Source organism: Oryx dammah, unplaced genomic scaffold (genome assembly GCF_014754425.2).
Source record: "Oryx dammah isolate SB20612 unplaced genomic scaffold, SCBI_Odam_1.1 HiC_scaffold_10, whole genome shotgun sequence".
Taxonomy (NCBI): Eukaryota; Metazoa; Chordata; class Mammalia; order Artiodactyla; family Bovidae; genus Oryx; species Oryx dammah.
The window spans coordinates 60,345,737-60,359,003 of NW_024070194.1; the positions used below are offsets into that span (position 1 = coordinate 60,345,737).

Below are 13,267 nucleotides of genomic sequence, written 5' to 3' on the forward strand. Positions count from 1 at the left end.
ACACAGGCCAACGAAGGCCTAGTACTGCCAAAGATAAATTAATTAAAAAAAACATACACATATGCTGTCATTTTCAAAATGAATAGAAAGACACCCATAGACGTCTTCCTAATGCTAACTGCTCTTTCACTTCTCTGCTCTTCACAGTAAAATATCTCAAGTGGCCTGTACCCCATTTGTGTTTCCTGTTTTCTCTTGAACCACTCAATGAAGCTTTTCACTTCTCACCAAAATCACATTCTCAAAGAGTTCTAGACACCTAGTTTCAACAGGCAGTTCTTACTGGTCTCAACAGAGTATTTTACTCAGCTGAGTCCTCCCTGTCTCGAAAAGCTTCTTTGCATGGACTCTAGGCCATCACTCTGTTCTAACTCTCCCCTCATTCTCTCCTCAAGACCCTTGACTGGATTACTCTCCTCTTTCAGGATGCCCAGAGCCCAGTCCTCTGAAGACATCAGTCTTCATTCCCTACTGCCCTCAGCAAGTCATGTGACTCTAAACATCACATATGCAGCAATGACTCCAAGCTCCTCTTTCCAACCTCATCCTTTCCTTAGACTCCAGACTCATCTAACTGCTTAATCTGTGTCACCTGAACATCTAAACAGACACCTCAAATCAGCATGTCCATAACAGAACTCCTGTTCTCTTGCCAAAACACGGTGTTCCTCCTAATCTTCCAAATCTCAGTAAGAGTAATCCAAGTAAATGTCCAACAAACCAGTCTTGTTGACTCTATCTTCAAAATACACAATTCTAGACAGTTTCACCATGTTAATCTTGCTCTCATAAATCAGCAGCACCTGGACCACCCTGAGAGCCCTGCCTCCCCCTAACATACACACACTATTCTCCATTCAGCATTCACACTATTCTCCATTCATACATTTTAAAACTCATGTTTTAAGATGTAAATTATTGTCATGTCACTATTGTGTTCAAAACCCTACACTTAATTCTTTAAAATCCTGAAAGGAAAAATGAGGATATATGAAAAAAGACTTTTAAATGGGGATAATTATAAAAGCTAGGCAATTGGTATACCATACTCTCTACCACTGGTACACCTGAATGTTTATTTCCACAAAGAAAGGTTTTTTGGTTTTTTTTAAATCACCAATGACTTTCCATCACACTTAGGATAAATTTAAACCCCATACCATGGACAGCCAAACAAAGCAGCCCATGACCTTGCAGCCCACATCTGCCTGCTCTCCTCCACACTAGCCCAGTCATGCAGCACAGGTGCTCTAGTCCCTCGACCCTGAGTGCACATTCTCTTCTACCTCTGTGTCAGAAAGTCATGCTCCTTCACCTTTTATTCAGATCTGTGCTCAAAAGTCATCTGCTCAGTGGCTGGACCATCCTATCTACCATGGCTCTCACCGCAATGTCCTCTATTCCCTTATCCTGCTTCATTATCACTATCAAAAAGTATGCATCTAATGTCTATCTCCCCTATCAGAATGAAGCTACATGAAAAGACAAGTCTTGTTCACCAGAGCCTACCAGAGCAGCACAATAATGTTCTAATACCTGTTGATGAATCCATATAATTAATATCACTGCAGGTATCATAGACTAGACCATGTCACTTCACAAAGTGGGTGATCTATACCTACACACTGAATACTTATTATAACTTTGATCACTTGCTCCTAATAAAGATCAAATATTATCAAAAGGAAGAACTTACTGGTGTGAGCTGTTGCGAATTTAACAACTGCTGGAATTGCTGTTGATGAAGAAATATTTGTCTTTGCTGGTCAGAAAGTAATCCTAGTCCTGAGGCACTGAAAAATGATGAAAATTCTTACTTTCTACTGTAAACCTTTTTTTAATGTAAAATGAAAGAACTTCTCAATTTGAAGTTTAATAAGTTTAACAAGTCAAGTTTTTAACCATAACACTTTCTGAAAAACAACGATGTAAAAATCTCTTCTTTCTCTCTCTCTGCACATATACAGGTAACCAAGAATTCACATTGTCAATAAATGTTTTGGTTCCCTTTTTATTGTAAACCAAGCAGGTACTAAGTTGTTTAATGGAATAAAAATTTATATGCACATGTAATACTTTATTTTCAATCTTTCAAGGATAATTTAACCCACAGATTAAAACAAAGAAAGAATCCAAACATACTACTAACTGATTTTACTTAAACTTTTTTTATGGTCCCAACTGTCAGTAAAATTAAGCACCAACGAAAAGAGAGCCAGAAGAAACAGTTTACTACTATCCACTACAAATCCATTTAAAATGATTTATTCCTCAAAAGTATGTGCAATAACAACATGGCTTTGCCATTCAAATGAAATTCCAGCACAATGAAACAGCAAGTCTCACTCCCTGGAAATTCAAGATAAATATTTGACCTTCATCTTATATCAAAATCTTTGATTACAAAGCTAACAAAATTACATAGCTGAATTTTAAGAAACCAACATTCATATGTGATCTTCATTACAATATTACTTTGCTCCAGAATTTTTGATACATGAGGTTAAGAAAAATAGCATTTAAAACAGACATTACAGATCAAGACTGAAATTTTCAGTACAGAATATATTTAATGCTTATGCTTTGTTACTAAAAATGATTTAACTTTGTATTTAATCTGAATTACTAAAGTGTCAAAAATAAATGGCTCCTGGCATAATACATTTAGTTTGTGCATTTTACTTTCTAAGAGCACATCTATATGGGACACATTAAAATATCCCTAAGTAAAGCATGGATAGCTTGGTACCATGTTGCTCTAAAAACTGCAAAAGATACTTAAGTTTCTTACCTGTTAGTCAGTGTAGCTGGCATTGGATGTGTTGCATTAGGTGGTACAGTTGTGTGGGTGAGGGGGGTAGGGTTCTGGGATATTGTGACAGGGGTCTGAATAACCCCATTTAAAGCTCCTACAATGCCATTAATTGCCAGTTGGTTACCTGGCAAAGCTCCAATTATTCCACCCACTCCAGGCACGGCAGGAATGGTGGATGTTACAGTCGGCATTCCACTAGCCAGTGCCCCCACTGTCACACCATTGACCTGCTGAACTCCACTAACGCCTGAGCCCTGCTGAGCTGGACTCTGCCCGGCAGGAGGTGGAGTAGAAAGAGCCGATGAGCTGCTGGTGCTTTGTCCGCTGGAGGTTAAGTCCTAACATAAGAAAGAATAGGAACCAAGTTGTAAACAACACAGCAAAACGGTTTAAAATTATTTTAAACCATTTAATGTGACATACTGTTGTAAGTAAAACACACATGAAATTAACCATACCAAAATTACCTGATTTAATACAGGAAGAGAATTATCAGGTAAAAAGCTGTTTCCTAGATGAGGGCTCTTACTGCTGTTCAAGGAATCAGTAGTAGGAGCTAGAAAGAAAAAAGACAAAAAGAAACTTATTTACCTGTTGAATTACATTACATGTAAGATTAAAGGTTTGTCTAAAAGCTTAGTCTGAAGCCCACATCAGAAAACACTTAAATTTTAAGCCTTGCTATTCTTAAGATCAATCTGAATGAAAAAATCTATATCTCTATTGAATATCATGGCTTTAAATCAATAGATATCATCATATACTTAAATTTTATCATTAAACTCTGTACTAAAGATGTTAGAGCAAATTCAAATTGAACACTGAACAGGATTCTTTATGCTCCTCTAAAATAACCTATTATTGCTCTTCTACGTCTTCATATAACTGGTGACCACTTATTATTCATTTATTATGAAAAAGATAATGAAAAGTCCATCCTACTGTCCTTAGATCCACAATAAATTCACACTTACCATTCTGTGCTGAAAATGCATGCATTTGATGAGATGGGCTGGGGTTTGCTGTTATTGTTGGAAAAGGCACTGAGAGCTGTGCATTCAATAATTGAAGGCGTTCCTTTTTGGCAGTCAAGTTTTTAATCTGTTCCTCTAATCTTCGATTTTCTACTTGAAGTTGATGTAATGACTTCAGCATCCCTAAAACTAGCAGAGATTTGAATAAACACAATTTCATACACAGGACTAGGTACTTTATGGACTTGTGTCAATAACTTTAGAAATAAAACAGAAAAGCAGAAATTCTGTAAAGCATTTCTAAGTGACTAGGTTCTATTTCTAAATTTATATGCAGATACAAATATATATAGTAATATATTTCTACCTATATAAGCATAAAGGGATATTGTTCCAAGATGTACTGTGTAGAAACTTTGTTGCCACTAACAAAAAAAGCCAAACCTAGTTCAGGTAATTTCCATTCTCAAATAAAAATCACAAGAACATTTGATTTTCATTAAAATAAAAACTTAATTAAAAATTCCAAGTGCCCGCCATGATTTTTCATTAAAATCATTTGTTAAAGGGCAAAGAATCACACACACCAATATCCTTCAACACAAATAAAGAGCACAAGCATTTGTTTGTTGTTTGGCTAAACCAAGCAAGCTACCCGACGACACTGGACGAGGAAGCCCAGCCGCTCAGCCTGCGGATCCACACACGCCCAGCAGGGAGCAGTGTGTGCGCATTAAAGCCCTACTCCTAGCTCCCAGGAAAGGCACGTCCTCTGCACACGGGCTGTCCTGTTCCACCACCTCAAATACTTTTTCCATCCCTGCCACAGCTCGGACCTCTCAACGGACAGCAGAGATGCCATGATGATGGACACTTTAAAGTTCTATGTATTAAAAAGTTGTATTTGTTTAACATGCCCTCAGGGCCTTCAAAAGACACAATTCTACTGGTACAGACACATACGGTCATTTCCCAAGGATTTAACTTTTATCCCTCCTCTTCAAGATCCCACACAGATCCCGTAGTGTACCCAAATGAGATGCAATAAGACTAAGCTAAACCTGTCCTCCAGCTATCATGTTTAAAGGATTATCCCGGCATGAATTTTCTCACAATTAGCGTTTTTTGTCGAGAGCACCATTCATAAAAATACCAAATTTACAGCACCTAATAATAAGCAAAATATTTTGTTTTGTTTTAAAAAATAAAAAGCAAAAGCATATATACCCCCTCAAATTATTAGAAAAAAAAATTAAAATAAAACACCTATTATTTCCACCAGATAGATACTTAAAATTGTAAAGATACTAAATACATATATATAATAGACAATACATAATTTAGCAAGTAAATGATATAAGTAATATATAGTATATGTATAATGTATATATAACTTAATACTTATTCTTTCTCATCCAAATTATAAAATCAAGAGAGTCGGCCTTACTTGACTATACACATTTTTAAAAATAAATTCTGCAGTGGTGAGCAAGTTTTATTCAAACAATTAAGCTAAAAGAAGCTACAGTTCATATTTTTAGTAAAACTTAACTGATTAGAACAAAGTAGAATGGAGAAACAAAATACTAATATTTTAATATTAATAATTATAAAAAGTAATAAGAACCAGTGAATTCTACAAGCCAGCAATGTTCATTTTATCTTTTATGTCATCTAACCCTCAAAACAATACTGTGGTATAGGTACATTATTATTTTCATCCTATAAATGGAAAACTACAGCATACTGACATTAACATACTTGCCTAAGATTACACTGTTAATAAAAGGTAAAAACAGAATTCAAGCCCAAGGGGTAAAACTGTAGCCTCTGTTCTATTAAGCCACTACATTACACTTTCTCACCATATTATATAAGACATACATCGTAATTTCAATGCTATTCTTGACAAAGTGTGACTTCTACATCTGTCCACCTGAATATTCATCTATCCATCCATCCATCTACTGTTCTTCCTTTAAAGACAAGAAGAGAATACTTACTGTCACTAGGAGTGCCCTGTTCTAATAAAAACTGCTGTCCTTCACTCCACTGCCTCTCCAGAAGCTGCTCTATGCTGGCTGCTACTGGGGGCAGGTTTTCCAAACTGCTGTTGCCTGGTTGGTCATAGCGGATCTGTAAGTTGCTTACAGGGGACCTGTTGGAAACATTAATCCTCAGGTTAAACAGGAGGAGGACCCTCTAAGGGAAGTATATTCACATTTCTCACCTTATGCTGACTCTTCTCCTGTACAAGTTTTCTAACATCAGGTTATCTAGGCTAAAATGATAAAACCATAATCTACCCTAAAATTAGTAATTACCATCCTTCCTCCCCAAATGGTAACAAACAAGGGGGAATAGCTGGCATACAGGATAACTAAAAACCACTAGAAAATATAAATATACTACTAATAATCTCTAAAATTGGCAATAAAAGAACTTGATGCAACTTTGTAAGACAAAAGGGAAAAAGACAGGATTAGAAAGATTCACACTGTACAGTTAAATGAATTTTTCCTAACATCTCTTAGATCTGTACTTCAAATGATAAGAACTTAAATATTCCAAAACAAAAATCACTTACATTAACATGAACATGTAATGTTCTCTCATTCAGTTTTTGTTTTAAATACGTAAATGTGCCCATTTCTGGTCTCCGGCCTCTATAATTACATAATGAATTAGGGCTATAGAGTTTCCAAAGTATTTCCATATAATTATCTTCACACCAACCTAGTGAGAAGTCAAAACCTGCCTTCCTGGCTCTGTTTCTATTACAGGAAACAAGATGGGGCTTTAGTGACTTGTCCAAAGACACACTGCTAGTGAGTGACAGAACTGGGCAGCAGCTCAGGGCCTCTTGCAGCCTGCTGGTATTCTGCTGCAGCCCTAACACGCGTCGCCACAAAAATCCCTTCAAACAAGAAGTTAAACAAATGAGTCTTTTTATTCCTTCCACATGTAACCATTGAGTGGTATACATACAGCTGCCTGTCCCTTCCCAAACAGTATATTATTGCCAGGATAATTTAGGCTATTTTATTCCAGGCTGATTTTTAAAGAATAACATACACTTGGAAATATGTGCTAAAAGTAATTTAGTGCCATTTTTTGGTGTTGAATCCTATTAAGCTAACGAAACACAAAGAACCACACAATAGCAAGATAGCACTAAGGAATCTTAACTAATTTCTAGGGTTGCCTGTATGATATTTTAAATTTATAAGGAGAACACAGAGATGCTTCTTCCACTAAACATACAAGCAAAAAAAAATCCATTAACTTTCTCCTTTGGGGAAAAAAAGTACAGAAGTAGCACAGCAGAAATTACAGATTGGTCTGACGATGTTTTAACTGTGTACTTCAGACTCCTAGTTTCAAAAGAATACTATTTCATTTTCTGAAGAGTTCAACTGGGAAAAACAATACGACCTTTATTTCAACCAAGGATCATACAGGAAAAAAGGAACTACTGATGCACCACTAAAAAATAGCTACATTAGAGGTTACTGGATGAATCTCTCTAACATTACACAACTAGAAAACGGTATAGAAGTTGAGAGTGGAATAAAATTAATAAAAATACAGCCTATTAAATAATAAAAACATGTCCTATTAGCAAGAATAATCTGATATATATATTCACATTATAAATGATATCTGAGCTTTCTTATATAATATCCAAGGTAATTTCACAGAACAAGTATATTTGCTGTACTTTGTTTCAAACAATTTTAAACAATTTTAGAGGGATTTTAAAGACAAGTCATAAGAACTTCATTTATTGAATTAGGAACTGGAGACTAAAGTGTTAAGTACATAGCCCACAACAGCACTAAAACTGTACCCCAAAGTTGAAAGCCTGGAGTCTGCAGCTTTAAGAGATCTTAAGACTATTCTATAACCAGAAAGAATTATCCAAGTTAACACACTAATAGTACCTGCAGCTAAATATACAAGAAAGCTCAAATTGATTAGAGATCCAAGAAAAGGCTATGTCTTTTATAAAGCTTAGAAATCTAACCACGTTTAATATTCAATTAATTTAGAATCACTCTTCTTAACTGTCCAGACATGCCTCTTATCTACAGAATGATTTTATAGCCTCACAAATGTAGGCTCTGCTGATATGAGATAAAGAAGCTTCCAAATCTCAAAATGTTTCCTTTCTGATACTTTGCAGTGCAAATAATGCTTACCTTGGTGAGAGACTTCCTCTGGGTGAGCTTCCTCTGCCAGCAAGGCTACGGCTATTGTCTCCAAGATCTTGATCTGCAGTGTAAATATTTCACAGCTGATAAAGTGACTCTCACTAGATGAGAGGTTTTAAGCCCTGGCCCTGATTTTTCCTAAAACATACATAAAACCTTTACCACTATCTTTGCAGTTACTACAAAAGTAGAAGATCTAGTATGTTGCTAGTTTAGAATTGCTGAACTGTGGCATGTAAGGCGTTGTCCCTACACGTTTTTTTTTTGTGGGTGGAGAAGGCCATGGATTATGTTCATTCTTTCATTCCTTTCAATTTTACAGCACAGAAGCGTGGTTTCCATTTGCAGTACCCTCCCCTCAGCCACTTTTAATTTCTACGGTTAAAGTAATGAATCACAGCTGTGGACAGCTAATCTGTATGCTTATCACAGCAAATCCTTATGCTTTGTATATTTTAACACTTCACATTCCAAGACAAGTCATAAAATACATATGTATTACATAGAGCCATGCGCCAAAACTAAAATTATATATATGTTACGTGGATCATTACACATAACACTAAATAACCAAATGGACAAAGACAAGTAGGAATACAGAATTCTGTATGAAAAAAGAAATTAATTTTTTAAAGATATTCCTGAGGTGACATCCAATATCTCAGCTTGAAGAATAATTTGTATTTCCCCTACAGTGAGTCCCTTATAAAATCACCCTATCTGGCCTCTTTCAAGGTCATCCTCCCCTTATTCTGAGTCAGGTGACCTTTGACCCTTGAAGGGTAAAGACATGACTGATCCATTCTTGGTGAACTGCTAAACCCATTCCCTTCCCCCAAACAGGCATGACTACTTGGACATGTCAACAAATCCTTAAGGGTGGAAAGAAACAAAGCAAATCCAGTGGCTCATTAAAACAGTACAAGAGGCAAATGCTACAAAATGTCAACTGGTAAAAATTCACAGGATTACTAAACAGTGTAGAGATTCTCTAACAGGATTTTTTTTTAACCAAGTTTGTGTAATGCAATTTCATGAATTATGCAAATAAAGATTGAGGCTATTCACAGAAAGCCCAATGTTATGCTACTTTCATTGCACAGAACTGAGCACTGAACACATCAATCACAAAAGTCACAGGAGACACTAGCATTCCTGCCTGCTGATGGCTCTGCTTAAACATTTACATTTCAGACAGTAAAAAAAAGGCACAGATTTTGCAGCACAGCATACTATTTACTTCCAACTGTAATTCTTTTCATTTAAAAGGGGAGGGGTACACACACACATAATCCTCCCCTTTAGATTTTATTTATTAACCAACCACATCTTTAGATTCTTCACATGAAATTAGCTTGATGGGGGATAAAAATCAGTTTGGTGGAGGGGAACAGAATTTTAGAGTTTAAAAATTCTTGAGACCTTACCTGTTTGATTGTTTTCAGACTGAGCTATAAGAGCTGCCATTGATGAAGTTGAATTTAATCTATTGCCATACATATGAGATGATGCCTGATTAAGAGATGATCCAGATAAGGTATTTGCCTAAATGAAAAGAATTACAAAGACAAATTAATTATTGTATAAAATATCTTAATACTTTCCTTCCTAATAGACCTAGCAACAACTATTTTCTTCAACATAAGAATGTAAGTAGAACTTTTTGACTTTGCAAATTTCATTCTTGTTTTACCATTTCAACATTCCAGTTTCTGAAAAATTACATTAACTCAAAAGAGAGAGGGAGCACTGAAACTGGCACAAAGTTAACTATTTATGATTTAATTTCAAAGTATCTATTTGATACCAAAACCAGTGGCCTGGTAACCATGTGAACATATGATTAGTTATTTAATCTTATTAAACCGTTTAGAAAATAAGGGCAGGGAGACAACAGATGTCTAACAAATGCTTCAGTCTCTTACCTCACAGGCTGCCTGAGGAGGTCAAAAGGTTCAGCTTCTACCTTTAGTATTTTAACTACACAGAGCCATATCTTCATTGCTTAACTCTGTCATTAGTAAAACCCGCACACTATTTTGTTACTTCCTATTTTGATAGACTTGGAAGCCTGCTGCTTTTTCTGTTTTGTTTTGTTTTTATTTTAAAAGAAAGCAAACAGGCATCACAAGTATGTTTTCTATACAATGCAGGGCTCAACGAATCACAGCTTTGCCCTGACCCCATATAAGGCACTGTCTTTTTGGCAGTAAGCCAGCTCTGCGAACTGAAGAGCTGGTCCACAGTTTGTAATTCATTCATGTTGCTAACCACAATTCTGAAGGCCTCTACTGGGACTTGTGCCAAACAAGCGAAAATGAACCCTTAAACAGATGAAGCTAAGGAGGCTGGCCAAAGTCTTGCGTAATCCAATGTAATAAAAATGCCTTCTTTGATGTGAATACTTTCTCCCACTTTCCAAGAATATTATAACCTCAAAAATGTGGCATTTTGGAAGCAAATCTCTTGTACACAAAACATTGCTAACTCACAGAAGGCTATCACTAGTCTGAAATACTTTTCAGATTTAACAGAACCACACATCTCAAAGTAGATTTTTCTTTTTCATGAAGTGAAATCAAAACTTAAACTTTTGTAAAATGAAATAATTGTGTAGTTATTGCAGAACAAAATTTTGGAAAATAATTTCAAAGAATTGAGGTGTTTTTAATATAAATAAGCTGATTAACAGTAGAACAAAAGATGTAGAACATTTTGACATGTTTAACTCCACAAAAGAGACCAAGACGACAAAGCAGTGACAACAAGCAAAATATTACAGAGAATAAACTGTGCTTCTGGAAAGACTCAGACCCTGACATTAATATTTGGCCTCTAGCCAACTTACTCAACATAAAAACTGGACTTTACAAGTCACAGGAATAGTCTCCGTGACATAGAATCCTGTCCTTGCTTTCCATTGTCTCAAAGGGTATATTTCATAGTTCATACTATAATGTCTAAGTTCAATTGGTCAGTTTCTGGGATTCATTTTTCTTCCCATTAAAGCTATGTATACAAAGTTAGTAGTTTGGATTATTCAGTCCTGTTTCACAATCAATTAGCCCTCAGCAAAAGCGAAGTCATCACTTTAATCTGAAGATCACACTAGACACTTACCATGCATAGAATATATAAAATGTGTCAGAAACAGAAAGATAGGAAGACTTTTTTTTTTTTAACCTCTTCAAAAGTTAACTGCTTGGGAATCAGCTACTCATAAAATAACTTAGAATGAGAAAAATCCAGAGACAAACAGAAAGACCAGATGTTACTAGAAACCCAGTTTAAAATCTTGGGCACCTCACACTTAAAAAAGCCCTTTGCAGAGCCAATTTACTCTTACTCTAGACATAATTCTAAAAAGATCAACTAGGCATATAACAGATTAGAAGTGGAAAATTAATTAGAAAGAGGAAGAAAAAGTAATATCTTGAGACACTTTGTTGGCAGCAAGAAGTAACAGCTGACAGCAGGAGAGGAGAGAGAAAAATATGAGCAAGGAGGAGCACGCTCCTGAGTGCTGGCCGGGCTTGGCTCCGAGCACGGGCAGGAAGGGTCGCCACACCTGCACTCCAGCCTTCTGACTCTTGTGCTAGTGCACTCATCCACCGGCTGAATCAAAACTATTATCACACTAGTTGAACTGCTTTTCCAGTTCCAATTATCAGCTTTATGAGCTTCCTTAGTCTCTTGATAAGAATCAAAGATCCTATTCTCTTTCAGGAAGGGTTCCTTCTGTCAAGGGCTTTATATTTATCCCTGTTAGCTTCAGATTTCTTGATGTAGTCTCCAAATCATCATACTTTTTCAATCACACACTCCACCCACTACACTAACGGCTCAAAATGCAAAGCAGCACAGCGTAACTCATTTCCATAATGACTACCATCAGGAAGAGGATAAATCACCGTTAGCACAATTTCAAAGCAAGAAAGTACGGATTTTATAAAGATGGTAGGCAAAGGTAAAATTAATAATAAAAAAAATTAGAAATACATTCATTATCCCGAATGACAAATTTCCCTCAATTTTTTGAATGTTTAAAAACTACCAGGTAGTTTTTTAAATTATTATATTTATCTACGGAATTCCCAAGAGAGATTGAAAATTACCAATTTTTACCATCTAGGGTTTTGTGGTATACGAGAGCACCTAAACCACTCTACATTAATTCAAGTCATTACCATCATTTTTAGCAGGTAATATGAGCTAGCAAAGATTCTACAAATGTCTGACACTGGCCAACATTTCTGAAATGACATTTACAAAGGTTACTGCTGGAAAATGTGGATAACTCTGCAGGAAACTTAGAGCAAAGAGACTCCCAACATTTTAGCTAAAAGATTCTACAACTTTTCGTAGCAATAAAGAAGGAAAAGCGAAAGAGACAACCTACACTGATGGGGGAATATAAACTGGTACAGCCACGTGGAGAAAAGTACAGATCTTTAAAAACCAAAACCAGAGCTGTCATATGATTCAGCAGTCCCACTTCTGGGCATATATCTGGAGAAAACCATAATTTGAAAAGACACATGCATCCCAATGTTCACAGCGGCACTATTTACAACAGCCAGGACATGGAAGCAATGTAAATGTCCGTCAACAGATGAATGGACTACTATTTAGTCATAAAAAAGAATTAAATAATGCCGTTTGCAGAAACATGGATGCATCTTGAGATTGCCATACTAGGTGAAATAAAGCTAGACAGAGAAAGACAAATATCCTATGATATTGCTTATGTGTTAGTCTGCTCAGTCATGTTCAACTCTATGGGACCCCATGGACCACAGCCCACCAGGTTCGTATGTCCATGGAATTCTCCAGGCAAGAATACTGAAGTGGATACCATTGCCTTCTCCAGGGGATCTTTCTGACCCAGGGATCAAACCTGGGTCCCCTGCATTATAGTCAGATTCTTTACTGTCTGAGCCACAAGGGAATTGATATCACTTATATGTGGAATCAAAAAAAAAAAAAAGATACAAACGAACTTACATACAAAACAAAGATATACCTACAGAAAAAGAAATAAAAGTATGTTTCCCCCCCGCGCCAGGGGGCGGGCGCCGGGATAAACTAGGGTTAACATATACATATTACTATATATAAAACAGATTACCAACAAGGACATACTGTGAGGCACAGGGAGCTTCACTCAGTATTTTGAAGTAATCTAAAAGCGGAAAGAATCTGAAAAAGATTACACACACACACACACACACACACACACACACACACACACACACACACACACA

At 36.3% G+C, this 13,267-nt stretch overlaps 1 protein-coding gene across 4 annotated transcripts in view; it reads right to left on the bottom strand.

Moving 5' to 3' along the window:
• MLLT10 (MLLT10 histone lysine methyltransferase DOT1L cofactor) overlaps positions 1-13,267 on the bottom strand; it is a 215,874-nt gene that overhangs the window by 7,138 nt on the left and 195,469 nt on the right. For all 4 annotated transcript variants that reach the window (XR_005722521.1, XM_040248590.1, XM_040248589.1 and 1 more), the window contains 7 exons: positions 9,431-9,548; positions 7,992-8,064; positions 5,793-5,947; positions 3,790-3,978; positions 3,283-3,371; positions 2,792-3,153; positions 1,697-1,793 (listed from right to left, as the gene is read on the bottom strand). Coding sequence is in view for 3 of the 4 variants with exons in the window: in XM_040248590.1 (XP_040104524.1) it covers positions 1,697-1,793; positions 2,792-3,153; positions 3,283-3,371; positions 3,790-3,978; positions 5,793-5,947; positions 7,992-8,064; positions 9,431-9,548 (1,083 nt within the window). In the remaining variant the exon portion in view is untranslated. The remainder of the gene's footprint in view (positions 1-1,696; positions 1,794-2,791; positions 3,154-3,282; positions 3,372-3,789; positions 3,979-5,792; positions 5,948-7,991; positions 8,065-9,430; positions 9,549-13,267) is intronic.